General features: G+C 59.1%; 1 protein-coding gene across 1 annotated transcript in view; it reads left to right on the top strand.

The window, feature by feature from the left end:
• The window catches only part of KCNK9 (potassium two pore domain channel subfamily K member 9), a 52,850-nt gene extending 34,782 nt beyond the window's left edge, over positions 1 to 18,068 (top strand). The window contains exon 2 of the mRNA XM_045861403.1: positions 17,230 to 18,068. Within this exon, the coding sequence (XP_045717359.1) occupies positions 17,230 to 18,068 (839 nt within the window). The remainder of the gene's footprint in view (positions 1 to 17,229) is intronic.
• Positions 18,069 to 20,860: the final 2,792 nt, after the last annotated feature.

The raw sequence follows: 20,860 nt of genomic DNA, 5'->3' as shown, positions 1-20,860 counted from the left end.
CCCCTGAAGGCTGCCTCTGCCGGCTGGGTCTCCCCGTGGCCCGTGCTCCGGAGTCGCCAGCGGAGCGCAGGGCAGGCAGGAGGGGCCCCGTGCCGCAGCCACGAGGGTGAGCCCAGCCGCATTTCCCTGGGGGGCTGAGTGTGCAGGGTCCCCCCCCACCAACCCCTGTGGCAGAGAGCAGGGCTGTGGGGGGGCCGGCCGGCTGGCTCACCCTGGGGGCCCGCGGCTCTCCGTGGCCTGGCGGCCTTGGCAGAGGCCGCCTTCTGGCCGGCGCGGCAGCTCGGGACTCTGAGTCGCTAACAAGACAGATGCAGGGCCGCTCCGCGGTCCAAGGGCCATTCCTCATCCGCAGACAGCTGGGCAGCCGCTTTAATTAAAAGGGCTCCACAGCTCTGGGGAGAGGACTGGAGGCCAGCTCCGTCTGCAACCGCTCCCTGCAGCCGGGTGGTGGTGCGCGCTGGCTCGCTCCATGGGACCGGGGGAGGGGGCGGAGGGGCACCTCCCCTCCTCCTGAGGCCCAGCCCAGGGCTGGGTCGCCTCTGCCACTCAGTGCTGGGCGCACCGCAGCCCCGGGTCGGGGCAGCCTCCCTGCCCCTCAGGGCCTCGCCCATGAAGCCGGGCGATGGCAGGGCGCCCCGACAGGCTCCTCTGGTGGCCAGGACGCCACCTGCCTGGTCACTGTGCCTCCCGCTGAGAGTGCCGCCGATCCACAGCCCCTGTGGGTGGTTTCCCTCGTCATCATCGTCATGCTCTTGTCATCACTCTCCTGGTCTCCTAGGTGCCTAGCAGGGCGCCCGACCACGGCAGGGCCGAGCAGGCCTGTCGAGCGAGTGAAGGGATGGACAGGGTGTCCAGGCACTGGGAGCGCCGAGGTGAGAGGCAACCATTTAATCCCGCCCCCCCAGACGCGGAGGGAGACGCCTCTCCGGACTGTCTGTGCGTCCCTATAAAGGCGGGGAGGGAGATAGCAGGGACACCGTTGAACTTCACGGAGGAACACTGGGGTCCGTGAGAGACGGCACGCTGGACGGGGCTCCAGCACGCGGCCCGGGTGTGCGGGGGGCGGTACCGCAGGGGGCTGTACGGTGTAGGGGGCGGTGCGGCGCAGGGGGGCGGTGCGGCGCAGGGGGCGGTGCGCGCAGACCCGCGCCGCTCGCTGTGTGACGTGTGCCCAGCGGAGGAGTCGCCTAAGGACCCGTTCCTCCGCACGTGTCCTGGTTCAGCAGCGCGGCTGCACCAGCGGACACTCCCTTTTCCCCACATCCGCTCCGACCCTCACTTTGTCTTAGCGCGGACAGCCCTTCGAACAGGCGTGGGTGGCGCCGCACCGGGGTTTGGGTTCGCATGTCCCTAACAGGGACGCTGAGCTGCCTCTCACGTGCCTCCTGCATGTCTTCCCGGGAGGAGCGTCCGTTCGGGTCCTCTGCTGCCCATTTTGAAATCAGATTGTTTGCTGTTAAGGTGTGTGAGTTTTGTGTATTCTGGCTATTAGCCTCCGCCAGATATTGGCTGCGAATGCCTTCTCCCACTCAGCGGGCTGCCTTTTTGCTTTGTTGCTGCTTGCTTTTGCTGAGCAGAGGCGTTTGGCTTATGTCGTCCCACTCACTTATTTTTGCTTTTTCTCCCCTCGCTTTTGGGGTCAAGGCCACAAAACCCGAATTCCCTAAGTTGAGAGCCTATGTTTTCTTCCCTGCATTGCATTCTTTGGGGGTCTTAAGGTCCAGCCTCAAGTCCCTTTTGCGCTAGTTTGGTGTGTGGTGTCAGAGGGCTGGCCCGCTTTCCCAGCCCCGCTTATTGCGGAGACGTTGCTGAACGGAGAAAGCTGGAGCCTGCTTCTGTCCCCTCCGCTCCGGCGAGGCGGAGGGTGCCCCGTGGGCACCGGATCTACCTGCAGGACCGCGCAGCGCATTCCCAGCTGAGCTGCGCAGAGCCATTTGCCGCCCAGCCGCGGGAGGAAGCAGGAACAGAAGGGTGCCCCAGGGGCACCTGGCTTCTCTCCTGGACTCGCTCCAGCCCAGCAGGCCAGCGCTCCAGGTGCAGGAAGTCCCTGCCTGGCTCCACGCAGCTTCCTTGAGCCACGCGGGACCCGAAGCCCACGCGGAGGGTGGGCACTTTCCCAGCAGGCCACTTTCTGTGCAGCCAGGACAGAGCCACATCAGTAAGGCTGGGAGCCATGGGAGCTGTTGGGCTGCAGGACCGCTCTGGGGGTGGGGGGCCTGGTGAGCGCCCCTGCTTACTGCCTGAGGGTGGGCCCCATCCAGGTGCTCTGGCCTACCTGCAAGGTCAATGCAGTGGTCTGGGAGAGGTTGCCTCAGCCCGTTCCGCCCAGCAGAGGGGGCCGGCCGTAGGAACAGGGCGTCTCTGTGCGCACCTGGCCTCCCCACCTAAAACAGTTGCAGCTCCTCAGGCCAGGGTCCCGCCCGTGGTTGGCTACCACTGGTCCCCTACGTGCCCAAACCACCGGCACACGGACCTACAAAAGACATGCAAAGAACAAAGGGAAAGGAACCCCAAACCAAGTGCTGAAGAAAACCAGCAAACCACAAGGGAAGGGGCCAGAAGAGGAAAGGAATCGGGAACAGTTAGAAATTCACTGAAAAACAACAAAATGGCAATGTGTACGTACTTGTCCCTAATTACCTCAGACACAGATGGGGGTCGGTGCTCCAGTGAGAAGACACAGCGGGGTCAGCTGGGTCATAACCATGGCCCGTGGGCAGGCTGCTCGCGGGAGGCGCCCTGTAGGTAGAAAGACCCACACGGACTGCAAGTGGGGGGCGAAGGTGGTCCCGGTGCAAACAGACGCAGAAAGAAAGCGGGGGTAGCAGTGCCTGCATCGGGGGAAATAGCCTGTAAAACAAACAGAAAAATGTGAAAAGGATGAGGGCATCACACAGCGCGAAGGGGCGGGTCCCAGAAGAGGCGGCGGCTATGGGAAGCACCCCCAGATGCGGCAGAGGGGCGGCTGCGGGTGGGGGCCGTCACCGGTGGGCTGCACTCCCCAGGCACGTGACTGTCGGGGGTTAATACCCCACTCACACCCGTGGGTGGATCACTCAGACAGAACATTAAGGTGGCGTTTAAGGCCATTATTTCTTTATTAAGTGCAATGAAAAAATCTCCCAGCAGATAAGCGTGCAGGGCCAGGAGTCGTCACGGGTGAATTCTATCAGACAGAGAAGAACGAATATTTATCCTTCCTAAACAATTATGTCACAAAGCTGAAGGTGAAGGAAGGCTTCAGGACCCATTCCACGAAGCCAGCCTTACCCTGCTGATACCAACATTGGATAAAGGCCTCACACACACACACACACAAAATTACAGGTGACATCCTCAATGAACATAGATGCAAAAATTCCCAGCAAAATGTTAGCCAACTGGGTTCGACGATAAATGAGGTGGACGCACAGCGGGACCACGTGGGGTTCAGCCCAGGGGTGCAGGGCGAGTGAACATCTGGGTGAGTCGGTGTGATACGTCAGAGAAACAAACGAAAGGGTGAAACACCACACGGTCCGCTACATACATGTAGACAGAGCGTTTCACAAGACTCAACGTCTTGTTATGACAAAAAACACAGCCAGTGTAGTAGAAACTTACCTCCACAGAATAAAGGCCTTGTGTGGCCAGCTCACAGCTGATATCAACGCCGGACAGCTGTTCCTGGGAGACCAGGGGCCGGGCCGGGGTTTACACCATAACTGCTTCTATTCACCATAGTAGTGGAAGTCCTCGCCACGGCGGCGAGACGAGGAAAGATGGAGAGGAAGAAGGGTCTCATTATTTGCAGATGACACGAAAACCCTAAAGCCTCCACCAAAAAACAAACAAAAACTATTAGAACTAATAAATGCATCCAGTCAAGTTATAAGGTACAGAATCATTACACAGAATTCTATACACCGATAATGCTTTTCTCTACAGCAATAATGAGCGATTAGAATGAGAATTAAAGAGCATGAAACATCCAGGAGTAAGTTTAACTGAAGAGGTGCACTCTGAAAACTCTAAGTCATCGATGTAAGAAACATCCATGGCCTGGCTGGTGTGGCTCAGTGGGCTGGGCACCAGCCCGTGAACCAAAGGGTCATCAGTTTCATTCCCAGTCAGGGCACAGGCCTGGGTTGCGGGCCAGGTTTCCCGGTAAGGGGTGCATGAGAGGCAACCACACAGTGATGTTTCCCTCTTTCTTCCCCTCTTCCCTTCTCTAAAAATAAATAAAAATAAAATCTTAAAAAAGAAGCAGGCCCTGGCTGGCATAGCTCAGTGGATTGAGCGCGGGCTGTGAACCAAAGTGTCGCAGGTTTGATTCCCAGTCAGGGTACATGCCTGGGTTGCAGACCATGACCCCCAGCAACCGCAAATTGATGTTTCTCTCTCTCTCTCTTTCTCTCTCCCTTCCTTCTCTAAAAATAAATAAAATATTTTTAAAAAAAGAAACATTGATGGACTGGAAGGATTAATAATATGTCCTTACTACCTAAAGTAATGCACAGATTTAATGCAATTCCTATTAAAACACCAATGGCGTGCTTCTCAAAATTAGAACTACTAATCCTAAAATTTATACGGAACCACAAAGACCCTGAACAGTCAAAGAAATTTAAAGAACAAAGTGGGAGGTATAGGTATCCCACTTCCTGCTAACAAACTGCACGGTGAAGCTACAATAATCAAAACGGTATGGCACGACCACAGAAACAGACATAAACCAAAGGAATAGGATAGGGAGCATAGAAATAAATCCTCACTTATATGGGCAATTGATTGATGATAAGGTGGGCAAGGATGTACAATGGGGTAAGGACAGTCTCTTTAATCGGTGGTGTTGGGAAAACTGATTACATGCAAAAATGAACCTAGACCACCTTTTTACATCTCATGCAAAAATAAACTCAAAATGGAGTAAAGATGTAAATGGAAGGCTTGAAACCAAACCACAAAACTCCTAGAAGAAAAAAAAAATAGACAGTAAGCTCTTTGACATCATTTGTAGCCATATCTTTTTGAAAGTATCTCCTTGGGGAAGGAAAATAAACGGAAAATAAACAAATGGGATGCCCTGGCTGGCGTAGCTCAGTGGATTGAGCTCGGGCTGAGAACCAAAGTGTCGCAGGTTCGATTCCCAGTCAGGGTACATGCCTGGGTTGCAGGCCATGACCCCCAGCAACCACACATTGATGTTTCTTCCTCCTTTCCCTCTCTAAAAATAAATAAAATCTTAAAACAAACACACAAAACCAAATGGGACTGTATCAAACTAAAAGGTATTAGTACAGTGAAGGAAACCATCAACAAAACAAAAAGAAGACCCACACAAATAACACGTCCAGTAATGGGTTAATATCCAAAATGTAGAAGGATCTTACACAACTTAATACCAAAAAAAATTCAATTCAATTAAAAATGGGCAGAGGACCTGAATAGACACTTCTTCAAAGAGGACATACTGATGGCCAATAGACATAAAAAGATGCTCAGCATATCACTAACCATCAGAGAAATGCAAAATAAAACCACAAGGAGATACCGCCTCACCTGTCAGAAGGGCTGTATCCTCAATAAATCAACAAACTCTGAGTGTCGGTGAGGAGGTGGAGAAAAGGGAACTCTCACGCATTGTTGGTGGGATTGTAAACTGGTGCAGCCACTGTGGAAAGCAGTGTGGGGGTCCCTCAAAAAATTAAAAATAGAACTACCTTCTGACCCAGCGATCCCACTGCTGGGCACGTATCCCAAGGACATGGACACACTAACTTGGAAAGGTAGCCGCACCCCTATGTTCACTGCGGTGTTTTTAGCAGTCACCAGGACAGGGCAGCAGCCTGGGTGCCCATCCATAGGTGAGTGGATAAGGAAGCTGGGGTACATGTACGCAGTGGAGTATTACTCGGCCATGAAAAAGAGCAGCCATTTACCATTTACAACAACATGGATGGACCCGAAAGGGTATTATGCTCGGTAAAATAAGTCAGACAGAGAGACAAATACCATGCGATTTCACTCCTATGTGGAGTCTAAAATAAAGAAGTGCACAGACCAATCGAACAGACACAGACCGCTAGATACAGAGAACAAGCCGAAGGGTGCTGGAGGGGAGGGCGTGGGGAAGGGAAAAGAAAAAAAGAGAAAAGAAAAAAAATGGCGTAAAGGTCCTGGTGCTAGGAAGGCCCGTGCCTGCTGGTTGGTGTCTGTCCCCGGCGGTGCTCACAGGTGGCCAGTGCACAGGCAGACCTGGGGTGAGGGGCCGAGGCGTCTCCCTGGGGACACGCAGAGGGACCGGAGCCGGCCGCAGCCCTTGCAGAAGGAGGTCAGCCCAGGGTGCCACTTACTGGTCCAGTGCCCTTGGGCAAGCGGCTGGGCCGAAGTCAGTCACTGGCCACAGTCCGGGGGCTGTGCTCTCGTTCCGCTCCGGCAGGGAACACGGGGCAGGAGGCTGGGTACCGAGCACCGCTCCCCAGTTTTCGTGAGCACGTTTCCTGTGTGTGTACTGTGACCATTCAGGCACAGGGCGAGGGCGCTTCTAACGTTACTCAGTCTCACCTTCTTTTTTACGACTTTCCAGTAGAGTCTCGGGCCACAGGGGGGCGCGTGTGTGTGTCTGTTTGTGTGCACTTGTGTCTCTGTGTGTGTTCGTGTGTGTCTGCAGGTGTGTCTGTGTGTGCATGCGTGGTGTGCACACATGCACGGGGTCACCACACCGTGCAGCGGGCTGCCCTGTGCAGTCACAGCCGCGCCCCAGGCCTCATCCCACCGCTGACCGGACACCCGCCAGACCACACGGCCAGCGTGTTCCCGAGACCCAGTGTTCCCCCCTGTGGCGTGGGTGTGATCGTCCCTGTGCGGACCCACCTGGTGGCCGGGAGGACAGCCTAGAGCAGGGCCCGGCGGGCGGTCTGCGTCTGTCCTGAAGCTCACGGTCTCCTTGGCATCTGCTGGACGCGATGACCAGGGTCGAGATGTCCGTCTGCACAGACCGGCCGTATGTCTGGCCTCTCTGCCATCAGAGTCTTCTCCCTGAGTGCTTGCCGGGAGCTGTGCCGGCAGTCCCTGTGCCGGCAGTCCCTGCTGTAGCCGCTGGGGCGCCTGCTCCCTGCACCCCGAGTCCTGTCTGCCCCTCAGGCAGAGAGAGGGGGGTTGCGGGAGTCTGTGGGGGAGGGGCAGGAGGAGGGGGTAGAGGCCATGAAGCCCTTCTGTGGGCCAGGCCTGGAGCCCTGCTGGCTGGCACAGAGTCCTGCTGTGGCCCGACGGGGGAGGGGCAGGAGGAGGTCCAACATGTGGGTGGCCGCCGGCAGTCTCGGCCAGAACTACCTGCTCCTTCACCGAACGAGTGTCTCTCAACACGCGAGGCCCCGGAAGCGACCCTGCCGCCCTGAGACCCCAGCACGCTCTGACCCCGGCGCACAGGATGTGAGCTCAGTTCTAACTGCCTGAACGTGCTTCGCCCGGGCCAGTGGCTCTCCTAGGGCCAAGCACCACCCCCGGTCAGCTCCTCGTGCCTCCAGTCAGCTCCTCGTGCCCCTGATCAGCTCCACCTGCCCCCGATCAGCTCCACCTGCCCCTGATCAGCTCCTCGTGCCCCCAGTCAGTCAGCTCCATGCACCCCCTGATCAGCTACACCTGCCCCTGCTTCTCGTTCGATCCCTTCATATGTGGCAGGAGATCTGGGAAGCTCATTACAATGCAGAGTCCCAGGCCGGGGGCCGCTGACTCAGGACCTGCCCTGTCACTCGACCCCAGCCGGTCCCACCCACCTGTGGGAGCCGCCTTGGGGAAGCAGTGCTTCTGGACCTGCAGACGCAGCGCCCCTCACCTCTGTTCCGGGAGTCCGGGCTCTCGGGGGCGTGGGCGTTTGCAGTTCATCATTTCCAACGCTCACGGCGCCGTGGCCTTCGGTCTCCCGGCCCCGTTGACCCCACGGGCTTGAGCCACGCTCATTCCACAGACGAGGAGGCTGGGCCCCGTGCCAGGCCTCTAATGCCATGTCACTTGGGTCCCTGCGCCCAGAGGCCCTTTGGGAGTTCAGAGCAGGGAGAACAACCTTCTGGGGAGGGTGGCAGGGAGAACAACCTTCTGGGGAGGGTGGCGTGGGGCTGGGTGCTGAGGGAGGGGGGCGGGGTCGGGATGGCAGACCCGCCGGGTCTCTCTGGGGTGAAGTTCGCCGCCTCCCTCCCTCCCTCCCTCCCTCCCTCCCTCCCTCTCACGCGCGCCAGGGTGAGCGAGCCCTCGCAGACTTGGCGTCACTTCCTCCACAGAGAGGATCAATAATCAATGAGCCGGTATTGCTGGCTATTAAGCTTGACTTAAAATTTTCTCATTCTGCCATAGACCTCAGAAGTCAGGCAAATTTTATGTAAATTTCCCCATGAACTTTAAAGATTTTATTTATTTTTAGAGAGGGGAAGGGAGGGAGAAAGAGAGGGAGAGAAGCATCGATGTGCGGTTGCCTCTCGCACGCCTCCTACTGGGGACCTGGGCTACAACCCAGGCAGGTGCCCTGCCTGGGAATGGAACCACCGACCCTTTGGTTTGCAGCCTGGCACTCAACCCACTGAGCCACACCAGCCAGGGTCCATGAACTTTACATTTAGATGTGTTTCCCCCTACTTTCTGGTAGTTTTTTGGGAGGAGGGGGTTATGCCCGTGGGTGGGAGGGACCGAGAGTAGCATCGGAGAAGGAGGAGGGTTTGTGGGAGGGGTGGCGCAGCCCAGGCCCCCTGCGAACGGTCCGTGCTGGGACCTGGCTAGTGGGCAGCAGGGACTGGGGGCTGGGGGGCCCGGTGGGCCTCACCTCGGGGCTGGGAGAGGTAACCGCGCAGCCCGTGTTTCACCCGAGTGCCCCCCAACGCCACTCACCTGCAGAGGGAGGTCCGTCTGTCCTGAGAGTAGGTGGCTTAAAGATCGTAAACATTTTGGCTCAGTCCCTGGTACAGTGCCTGCCCTCAGGAAATGGTTGTGGCCATTATCATCATCATCATCATCATCATCATCTTATCATCATCATTATCATCATCATCATCATGATGTTTTGCCAGCGCTGCCATCGACGGATGGTAACTTCCGGAGAAGGACTCGCCGCGTAGCGCACCATCTAAGGAGAGGATGGATGGCTCCCCCCACCCCATGGCTCCGGACGCCGTCCCAGGGGACCGGTGGTCTGTGCGGCAGGCAGGCAGGGGGTTCCGCAGTCGTCCGCGCGCCCGCCAGAGGGCGCTGTTGCATCTTTGGTCGCTGACGCCCGCGGTCGCGGCTCCGGAGCCAGCGGGCGGGAGAAGAGCTGGGGACTGGGGGCTCTCAGCGTCCTCTCAGCCCATTCAATTCCTCACGGGCCACACGTGTGCATCTCTCTGGCAGTGGTCCCTGAGGGGGGAGTGCCCCCCGGGAGGGCTGGAGCCAGTGCTTCGAGGGAGGGGGAGGGGCAGGGAGTCCGGACCCTGCAGGGCAGCCGCAGCGCCCCCCACGTGTGGAGGAGCCCAGGCAGCTGGCCCCTTCCTTCCAGGACCCCCCAAAAGCCCCAGGACGGTGCCCACTCCCCAGCGCCCTCACCCTTCAAGGCCCCATTTCCCCGCACGGGAAAGAGCTTGGCTGTAGACACAACAGCTTTCCCCGGTTTCCACGGAAGTGAAACTCCCATCACACGGAACTCACGTTTCACCGCAAATAGCCCAGTGGCCCCGAGCGCCTCCCCGGCCAGGGGCGGCCGCTGCCGGCCACCTTCTCGTTACAGACGCTCTCCTCCCCCCAGAGGGACGCCCGGACCCTCAAGTGACGGCTCTCCCCCCCACCCCCACGTGGGACAGCCACCACCCCTGGGCGGCCTCGTGGATCTGTCTGTCCTGGGCGTTCCCTGTGAACGGAGCACACGACACGTGGTCTTCTGTGTCTGGCTTCCTGCGCCTTGCGTACTGCTTCCGGGCTCGCCCGCAGTGCGGCCTGTCCGCGTCCTCTTCGTTTCTGCGGCCGGGTGGTGCCCCACGCGGGGGTGAGAGCCACACCCGTGGTCCAGGCGCCCATCGGCGGCAGGCGCTGCCTCGCCCCGCGGTGGCGGATGGGGCTGCGGGGACCGCGGGGGCAAGCACTCGAACACCTCTGTCCGTCCTTTCGTGCACCCAGGGGTGGGATCGCTGAAACTCCTGAAAGAGCGTTTTCTTCGCTGTGTGGGTCTGAGCTGGGCGCACTGCGAGGGTCTGCCTCTGGCTTTCCCGTGGGTGGACGTCTGCGGTGGCTGCGCCGTCCCACCCTCGGGCGTCCTCCCCACCCTCGGGGCCCCTGGGTGTGGGCTTTGCACCCCCAGCTCAGGGCTCTCCCAGCGCCTGCCCGGCAGGGACACTGTGGGGGCTTGAGGGGAGGCCCACGGGCTGCCCAGACTCAGTGTTCTCATCCACACAGTGGGGACAGTGACACTGGATCTGACCCTCAGAGTGGGCAGGACAGGGGGTCCAGGGGATGGGGCCCAGGGGGTGCAGCCCCCGGGAGAGGTCCCGGGGAGCCTGGCCCCGGGCTTACGGCGCCCTCCCCTGGCGCCCCTCTTCCCAGCGTCCCCCGCCCTCGGGGAAGGGGTCTTCACGCACAGCCTCCCGGGGGACAGCGGAGAAAAAGACCTGCCGCGAGCTGCTGTCAGGAACACGTGCCTTGTGAGCTCCGGCGTATTTTTTCTTAAATATATTTTTAGGTCCCCTTTGCCCCTTAAGACATAAAATGAAGGGAAACCAGAAGGAACGCTCGGAGGGATTAGCAATGGAAACGCCCGCGAGGGAGCTGCTCCTTTGCTCAGTGGAGCCCCGGGGCTGCTGGATTTCCTCCAGCGGACGCGGCGGGGCCCAGCCGCCAGCCAGCAGGCCGCCAGGGCCCCCGGGCGCCGCGGGGAAGGCCGAGGGCCCCGGACACGGCCTCGGCTTTCCGAATGGGGAGATGGGCTCGTACACCCTGTGGGGTGCAGCTCCCCACGGGGACCATGGGGAGGGGTCTCGGTCGACCCAGAATGACCCAGCCTGCCGGGGCGTGGCTCCGCTCGGTGCTCCGTGGGGCAGGGCTGACCTCCGCCCACTTGGGGGAGGTGGTCGGCGGGTGAGCCGCCTCTCGTCGCCTCTGTGTGTGTGTCCGTGAAGTAGAGCTGGTTGCGGGCTCGCAGGGTAGAGGGGAGGCGAATGAGGGGGCGGGGCGGGGCCTCGGTGGTGGGAGGCCCGGCCTTGGCGGGCGGCCCGCTCACCCGCCCCCCCCCCCCCCCGCAGGCCCTACCCCCAGCCCCTGCCGCCCTCCCTTCCCTGCTGTCTCCCGGGCGCTCTCCCGTTTCTTTACTTCGGGAGACCTCTGCTTCAGGCAGACAGATGGTCTGTTTTGTCTTATTTTGTTTGGCCTGTGCCACATTTAAAAATGTTTAATTAGACACCAATTAGATCCCACATTCTAAAAAACCCGCATTTCCAGCTTGTCTTTTAAAACCAGGACACTGGTTCACCCTGGCTGGCAGCCCCAGTTGCTGGGCTGGGAACAGCTGCCCCTTGAGGGGGCCTGCCCCCCACCCCTGGTCCCCCACCCCGGGTTGGTCCGTCTGCCCCGCACACCCGGTTCCCCTCACCTGCCCCTCTCTCCTCGGACAGATCTGGGGCGGCCTGTGTGAGAGTCCTTGTAAGATGCAGGGGCGTTTGGATTGCAGACGGCTTTGTTACCAACAGGAAACTGTTATTATTTGTAGTCACGCCGAGGCGTGGGACATGTTGAGTGTCAATCAATTGCCACCAAAACACTGGCTGAAGCCAAAAGACCTACTGGGAGGCGGACTGGAATGCCTGTGAGTGGGGCTGACTCTCGGCTGTGCTCAGACGCGGGGTGGAACAACGCCCCCAACCCTGTCTCAGGACACCCTCCTCTGTGTGTGTGCAGGGGAGGGGGGGTGGCACATCCTCACGGTGCTGAAATGACTCCAGTGGCTCCGGACATCACACTCTGAGTCCCTTTAGTTCTGGCAGAAAAGAAAAGCACAGAGCCTCATTGGTTCAGGGCTTGGCTGGTGACCGAATCAGAGCCCACAGGAAGCATCAGCCCCTCTTTGGGAGTGAACGGAGACCTGCCTAGAAGCCCATGGGGTGGCACCCACAGAATTCAGGGGCCTGTTACAGTGCAAGAAGGGTGACTTGACCCAAGGCAGCCACAACACCGGATGTTCCATTCAGACAAAAGAACGAATGCAGAAAAGCTTTGTAAACTGAGTCAGTGATCACGTGTCATTCCTTCGGGGGTGTGAGCAGGGCCCTGCTGGGGGGGGTACACCGGTGGGTGCCGCAGGCTGAAGTGGGGAGCTGGCCAGGAAGCGTGGGGGCTGAGGGCAGCTTTCTGCCCCTGCACCTCCTTTTCCAGAGCTGCCCTGAGTCATTCTGTAATGGAATTTGTGCCCACTGAATTCCTACTAGCACAGAATCCTTGCGTGGCCTTTATAAATATTTCACTCTCTTCCGGCAGCAAGTGTCCCGATGCCCAGAGGCCTGTGCGGCCCTCTCCTCTCCCGGACCAGCAGGCTGCGCCCCGCCCCCGGTGGCCGTGGGCGGGAGGAGATAGTCATGCCCACCCACACCTGGCACCTGGCCTTGATGGCTGCTTCTGCTCGGGGAGCAGCCGAGCCTCCCTGGGAGACCGGGACTGCGGTGCATTTGGCAGAAATTGGGGAGCCCTGGAGGCGGGGAGGTGACCGCCCACGGTCCCTCAGGGCCGAGCCAGGGCTCACAGCCATCTGGCCCGTTGTCAGGGACGGCCTTGTCCACGGGTGCGCAGCATGCCGAGTGGGGGTGCAGAGCTGGGTGGGTGGCTGCTGGAGCGGGGGTCAGGTGGGTTTCGGGGTGGGGGGGCACCCACAGCCAGGGGAGCTTCACAGACTGTGACGTGCTGTGTGAGCCCGGAGAACTCACTCACAGCTGGTGACGGGCCTGGGTTCCCAGAGGGCAGGGAGGGGCCCCAGACTGCTCTTGAGCAGCGGGGTGTCAGGGTCAGGCTGGCCCCACGACCCTGCTCACTCTCCACAGTGGGGAGGGTCCGTTGGGCCCTTGTGGCCTCTTTGCTGAGGTGCTGAGCCAGGCCTGGGACGCATCTCAAAGTGTGGCTTTGTCACGCTTCTGCAAAACTGCGCAGGAGCCAGCAAGGAGCCACCGCTGGCTCTTTGGGGAGCCCCAGACCCAGTAGGAAAGATTGGTTGTGACGCCCTCCTTCTCTGCCTCTCTCCCCTCTGGGGAGGTGGGGCCTACGCATCTCGTCTTGTTTGCCAGCTGCAGCCGAGAGACACGGGCTCCTTCTCTGCACAGCTTCTCCCACAACAGACCAAAGGGACTGGCCAGGTGTATTAAAGGGGCCGTGCACAGCAGGCTGGACACTGCAGGGCCTGGGGGAAGCTGCCCCGGCCACGCCGGGGCTGGGCGGTGGGCTGGGGCTTCCAGGCAGGCGCTGGGAGACGGACCTCATTCGCACATGATGCGTGCCTCTAAGTGCTTCCTCTCTGCCCGGCTCTGGGGTCTGCAGAGGTGAGTCCGGAGGGGGCTCTGCCCTCCTTGGAGCTTCAGACCCGGCCGGGGGCAGTGGACGGAAGCTGTGCGTGTGTGTTGTGCCTGCACATCACGTGCACACGTCCAGGTGTTCCACCCGGCACACTCGCCGTGTTCACGAAGTTCCGGTGGATGCGTGGGTGTTCCTGTGAGGGACCCATAGATGCCACGCCTGCACAGATGCTTTATAAACGTTGGGTGTGTGTGGACCCCTCTGCACACAGGGCCCACGGTGTTACATCAGTATCGCAGCAGACACCGTGAGCAGAGGACCCATGCGGTTTATCATTCAGGGTCTTTGCAGTGTGCAGCCCCTCAGTGTGAGCGGTTCCTTAGCGAGCTGTTTACACATCTTCCGGAATGTGTGGGAAGGGTGGACGGAAGAGGGACAGGAGGGCGCGGCACCCTGGGGCCAGCAAAACTCGGAGCCGGCAGGTTGTCCGGGAACAAGTTCCTGGAACTTGGGATGGTAGCCCGCGCCGTGAGCCCACTGGCCGATACAGCTCGTTACCAGTGCCCTCCGCTTCCTCCCTTCCTCAGACCTGCTCCTGGGGCTGGCTGTCCACTGGTGAACTTGACGAGAAACCAGAGGACCAAGGACCACTTGGTGTGGCTCGTATAGGCTGGCCTCCTGGGCAGAGAGCAGGGGAAGAAGGTGCGTCCGGGTGGGAAACTGAAGACATCCTGCCCAGCCTGCTTTCCCTGGCAGGCACTGCAGCTCACCTCTCGCTGCGGCGGGAATAGTCCTGCGCCCCAGACCACTGGGAGGTCTGCTTTGGAGGGAAGGCCCTCAACTTGGGTGCCGTCCCCTCTCACACTGTCTCCTGAACACGTCTTGCTGAGGGATGTCCTCACTGTCACGGGCCAGGGAGAGACACCGTGAGGCATCACCATGGCCAAGATCTGTCTTTCTGTAGTGAGACAGAAAACAGGGGCATTGACGCATCCCTGGGACAGGCTGTCCAGACGTACTGCTGTCCCGGTCGTGGCAAGGAGGCTGCTTCTGATCGTCTTCACTGACCACCGTGGGGGGTGGGGTAGGCCTGGGCACCTGGGGTGCAGTGTTTGACCCAGAAAATGCTATTTTGGCTCCCTCCAGTAAATATATCACATTTGAAACTGTTAGCTAATATTAAACCACCTTGTTAAGTTTCTAGCAGCTTGCTGTTCTCCAGCACCCACCTGGCTTTTGCACCAGCTACACAGGTGAGCTATATGGAGATGTTGTGGGATTTCCACCCCTGCAATGTGTATAAATATAAACCCACTTGTTTACCAAGATGCGTTTCCTTCTTTCCTGAAGACCTAAGTCTCCATCTGGTATCGTTTCCCTCTGGGTGGAAGAACTTCCTTTGGCAGTGATGCTGTGCAGATCAGCTGGTAGCAAATTTTCTTTAATCTGAAAACGCATTTTGCCTTCCTTCTGAAAGGATGTTTTCTCTGGATAGACCAGTCAGTGTTGATGGCCTTTTTAAAAAGCTCTTTGAAGATGTCGTTCCATGGTTTCCTGACCTACATTGTTCATGATGGGAAGTAAGCAGTGATCGGAGCTGTCCCCCTGGATGTGATGTGTTGTTTCTCTCTGGCTGCTTTCAAGATGTTCTCTCTCTGGTTTGCAGCAGTTTGATTCTGATGAGTGGTTTTTTCTTTGTGTTTTTTCCTGGGATTCACTTGGCTTCTCAAATCTGTACATTTGTTTGCTTGACCAAATTTGGTTAGTTTTGGCTATTTCTTCACTTTTTGTTTTATTCTCTATTTCCCTTCTGTGATGCCTCTCGATACTGTTCTGCAGCTCTCTGAAGCTTTATTTATTTTTGGTCTTTATTTCTGTCTATTCTTTAGGTTCGGTAATTTCTATTAATATATCATTGCTTTCCCCTTCAGCTTTTCTACGTCCCCATTCTATTCTGCCTGGCCTGACACCCCCTGTGTCATGTCATTTCTCCTGGGGTTTCTGAGGGTCAGAGCTCAGTGCTGGCTCAGGGGCACTGAGGGCCAGAGAGGATGAAGAGAAAGCCGCCTGGAGACAAACACGGGATGTCACCTTTGTAGGGAGAGTGGGGCCCCTGGGGCAGGTGGGAGGTGGCACATGTTCATGCCGAGGGGGAGACAAGCAGACTGAACGTAAGGGCTGAAGCCCTGGAAGAGAGGGGCCGGCTTTCTGTGGGAGACTGTGGGAGGGACGGACGTCTTGGGGTCTGGTAGGTCCCTACTGTGTGCCAGCCCTGGGCTAGGTACTCTTTTTCATGTGCATCTGTAGCATTCTCCCTATATCTCAAAGTAAAAGCATCGAGAAAGAAAACAGCCCAACCTCCTGGAAATGAACGTCACCCCATCCTATAATATACCCCATCTAACAGACGACAAACCCTGGGTTGGAAGAGGTCCTCAGGGGACCAAGATAACGCAGCTGGTTCAGCGACCGTGAACCCGTGAGAGTGTGGCAAGCCTTTCTTGATGGGGCAGGATTTGAGATGTTGGAAGGCCGTGCTCATCCTCTGAATCCTCCTTCCAAAAATGCCCATGACCCAGGTGGTGTTAGTCCCCGAACTTGAACTAGAACCTACTGAATCTTAGGTTCCTTCTGCCCTGTTGTGCAGACCTTATTCTGGCCCTGACATTATCACTGACTCCCTGGGTGACCCTGGCAGGTAACTTGACCTTTCCATCACCGCTATCCTCATTTCAAGTGTGGGAACACACAGGACCAATTTTGCACGGTCGATGTGGGAGCTCAATGCGGGATGTGCTGGGAAGGTGTGTGCACACGGCATTTGCACACCTGAGGTCTTTCAGGGTCGTTTGTTGTCTCTTTTCTGACACGTCTGCACTCCGCAGTGGCACAGATCCACTCATTCCTGCACGAGAGGCAGGTTTCACGTGGGACGCCTTCCTCCGGCCGTGGGGACCCAGCAGTGGACGGAGCAGACGACAGTCCCTGTGCTCATGGTATTGGGGGTTCACTCTGCACTCGCCTCCCTTGATTCACATCCTCTACATCAAGGCCTTGTATCTGGTGGCCGAAAACTGTGGTTCAAACCTCAGCTCTCCAGAAACCAAGCTATCCTGCTATGAAGCCGCTCAGTTTTCTCCTCCGTGGGGCTGGCCTCATCACACCTGTCCTGTAGGGTCCTGAAGGGGCTGGAAAGAGGCGATGGGTGACTAGGAGTCAGCACGGCCTGGGGTGCGGCCCTGAGCACGTGCTGGTCCTCACTGTTGATGGGGGTCCCCTGGGGGCGTGGTTAATTTTCTTTTTCGGGCCTGGTACCTTTGTAGTGCTCTTAGGAGCAAATATGCTGTTTTTCTAGTTTTTCTTTTTAAAACCTTGTGTTGCTCTAAGAACTGTGAAACAGCTCTAAAACTGCTCCTCTCCCAACAGAAATGCTCCAAATCACCCCCTCCCCCATAACCATGAACTTCAAAGGATATGTCTTCACGGATCCGTCCCTGCTGTCCCCTCCCACGCCCCTCAGGATGTGGGCACATCCCACTCTCCTTCCCAACGGACACGCCCCAGCCTTCAGGGGGCGGGTTCGTGCCGCTCCCCTCCTTCCGGGTCATGGGCAGGTTCCACCCCCTTCCCACGGAAACTCCCCAAACCCCATCCGGTACCGCAGTGCCCCCGAGCCCCTCCCCACCCAGAGCTCGCTCTCGCGACCCTCTCACCGGCTCTCCCCGTGTTCTCGCCCCTCTGCAGGTTACGGGCACGCAGCCCCGGGCACGGACGCGGGCAAGGCTTTCTGCATGTTCTACGCGGTGCTGGGCATCCCGCTGACGCTCGTCATGTTCCAGAGCCTGGGCGAGCGCATGAACACCTTCGTGCGCTACCTGCTGAAGCGCATCAAGAAGTGCTGCGGCATGCGCGACACGGACGTGTCCATGGAGAACATGGTGACCGTGGGCTTCTTCTCCTGCATGGGGACGCTGTGCATCGGGGCGGCCGCCTTCTCGCAGTGCGAGGAGTGGAGCTTCTTCCACGCCTACTACTACTGCTTCATCACGTTGACCACCATCGGGTTCGGGGACTACGTGGCCCTGCAGACCAAGGGCGCCCTGCAAAAGAAGCCGCTGTACGTGGCCTTTAGCTTTATGTACATCCTGGTGGGGCTGACGGTCATCGGGGCCTTCCTCAACCTGGTGGTCCTCAGGTTCTTGACCATGAACAGCGAGGACGAGCGGCGGGACGCGGAGGAGAGGGCGTCCCTGGCGGGCGCGCGGAACAGCATGGCCATCCACGTGCCCGAGGAGGCGCTGCGGGGCCGCGCACGCTGCAAGGCGGACGGGGACCTGCAGTCCGTGTGCTCCTGCTCCTGCTACCGGCCGCGGGGGCGCGCCGGCCGCCCCGCGGGCCACCAGAACTCCTTCGGCGCCCAGCTCGGCCCGCAGTACTTCCACTCCGTCTCGTACAAGATCGAGGAGATCTCGCCGAGCACACTGAAAAACAGCCTCTTCCCGTCCCCCGTCAGCTCCGTCTCCCCGGGGCTGCACAGCCTCACCGACGTCCACAGGCTCACGCGGCGCCGCAAGTCCATCTAGGGGGCGCGGGAGGGGGAGGGGCCGCGGCCGCCCCGGGCCGCCCGTCGCGCTGGCCGGGCTCGGCGTTGCCTCCTTGGTTATTTATTGTCCTTTATTATTGTTGTTAGTATTGTCATTCACCGTCACTCTCTCTCCTTCTCGGTTTCATTACGCCCCCGCCCCCCCTTCCCAGCAGACGGAGCCGGGAACGCCCTGCTCCGAAATTCACACGTGCGCATGAAGCATGGCCCCCTCCCTCCCCCACCTATGCCTTACATGCCCCCCGCAGCCGGCCCGTCGCGGGCGGCTTTCCCGCGGCAGGTGTGAGGCCGAGCCCACCAGACCGAGCTGAGAGGACGCAGACCCAAAGTTGCACGCCAGGCTGAGAGCCGTCAAGCGCCCACCCACGGTGATCTCTCTGACCGGACTCCCCTCATTTCCCCCCAAAGGAGTGGGCGGCTGTGCGTGTGTGGATGCGTGTGAGCATGCGTGCTTCTGCGTGCGTGTGTGCGTGTGTGTGCGCGTGTGTGCGTGCGCGCGCGCGCGTGCTGTGCGACCCAGTGGAAAGTATCGGGTATTCCTTTCTTTTCTCCGTCATACAATTCTGTTAATAGCCTGCTTTTGGCTGCTTCCAAACAAAAAGGGAGAAACAAAACCCGCGAGGTTTTTGATTTACCATCTTGCCAAATCAAAGCATGTTCCACGAGCCGCCTTGACCCCAGACGCGTCATGCCCATATTTTTAAAATGCTAGGTTCTAAATTATATTAACTTCTTTTTAGGGGGTTGGGGGGGGTCAAGACCACATGGATCCTTTTAACTTGCCCGTTCAAAACCGTTTTCTACAAGCATGCACTTCGTTAAACTGGTATGCGTTGTCCGCGCGAGGGAAGCTAGGGTGGAGTCAGCAGGGGCGCGTCGTGACGCGCGGGTGCTGAAGACGGGTTTGACGTCATCGCCTGCGGTTCCTGCAGTGTCCCCTGCGCCCGGGAGTGTCGGGGTGCACCGGAGAGTTGTGGGAGTGGCGGAATACGTTGTCACTATCGCCCTCTTACTCACGGGATGACGGAGGTGGTGGCGGTTGGCGGAGCACCTCCCCCGCGTGGGTGAGGACCGCCGTGAGGGACGGGTGGATGCTGACGGGGGTGGGTGGGGTGATCGAGGTGGGTTCTTCCCCTGAAAAGCGAAGAGACGGGGCACTCCTCATTCAGAAACCTGTACCTGTATGTGTTTCAGGAAAGAGCGTCTGTCACTGGGTTTGGTTTGTAAACGAGGGGAAATGCACGTGGGTCTTAGGAAGAGTTTGCAGATGAGGAGGCGTGCCTTGGCCTGCTGGGAACTTGCCGATCTCAGGGGACGAGTGTTTGAGGAGTGGGGACATGCCCTCCCATCCCCCACTCCCCTAGGGGATGACCCGAAAGGGAAGGCCTGCTTATCTCCTGGGGGAAGTTTGGCTGCAGCCGGTCCACTGGAGGCCCGTGCGATGACAGGCATAAAGGGAAGTCTCATCTCCGAATTCACAGAGGGGACCGTCACTTCCCCGGTCACCACCATGCCTGCCGTGTCCGACAGTCCGCTTCCTCCCGCTCCTTCGACGAAAGGGGCGTTTGTGGCTCCAGGATGGACATGCGCTTCGGCCGCTTTGCTCGGAAGGTGCAGCGGGGGCCCTGGTGGGCTCTGCAAAAATGGGGGGGGGGCTTGTGCCCAGGAAGAGGAAACCCACACAGTTTCTTAAAGGAGACGTCACCGAGTGCCACCGTCCCACATATTTGGGCCGTTGGACGAAACACAGCCCTCAAGGCCCCTCGGAAAAGTGTGTACTTCATGTCCCATCCACGTTGCAAACCGCCCCTTTGTACAGGACACGGGGCCTCGGGGTCTGGGGACCTCAGATGCTCTGTGTCAAGGTGGACAGGTGTCAGTCTTCACGGTCTGTGTCCAAGGCTTTGTGGGGGGCTGCCGGGGAGGGGTGCAGGGTCTCCCCCGGAGAAAGTCCCCCCGGCTTCGCCCTCCCGTGCGGTGTGTGCGCCGCGATCTGCAGTCTGTCGGGGACCGAGGCACAGGGAGGGCGAGTGATGGGCTCGATGCCGCCGGGCGGGCCCTCCCTAGAGGTGAGGGGATGGTCTCAGCTTAGACCCCCAAAGGGTCCAAGAAGCGGACTCCACCCCACTCCAGCGTCCTAGCTGGGCCCCCAGCGAAGGGAACCTGCTTCTCTCTCCACAGGTAGGTGCACCTGGCCCTCGCAGTGGGTTCGAGGAACACCTGCCCAGCCCGCCCGTTCAGGCTGGTTCCCACTGAGAGAGCTAGCTGCACGGAATGCTCCGGAAGGGGCCAGCTTTTGCTGGAACATCCCCCCCAGCCCCCCGGTGACAGGGAGCTTCTCCCTGCCCGGGGACCTTTAGAGAAGGCTCCGTCTCCCAGACGTGCACAGAGGTGGCTCTTTGTAGGACCGGGGGTCACAGGAGGATGTCTGTTTTCTGGGTGTGTCTCCACCACCCAGCCTCGGTGTCTGAGGCAGCTTGGAACTGGTCTCGGTTCTGCATTCCTCCTGCTCTTCCGCCCCCAGTGACCTGTTCGGCCCCTGAAGGACTCTCCCCCCCCGGTCTTCTCTTTGGGAGTCAACACCCCTGTTTATGCCTGGAGTGTTCAGGGGTGCAGGTGGACCTTGGTTTGCTTCCCTTGTGACGTCCTCTCTTTCTCAGGTGGCCCGTCTGCCCCCGACCACGGTCTCTGGCCGGGGAGTTCTCTGGGCACATCATTGAGGTGCTGCCCCGGGGACACGGAGTCGAGGGTCCCCAGGGGTCCTCTCTCACG

Source organism: Phyllostomus hastatus, unplaced genomic scaffold (genome assembly GCF_019186645.2).
Source record: "Phyllostomus hastatus isolate PE091 unplaced genomic scaffold, TTU_PhHast_1.1 phas_scaffold_21, whole genome shotgun sequence".
NCBI lineage: Eukaryota > Metazoa > Chordata > Mammalia > Chiroptera > Phyllostomidae > Phyllostomus > Phyllostomus hastatus.
Note: the sequence above shows the minus strand (reverse complement) of the source record. Positions and strands in the feature narration are given on the sequence as shown.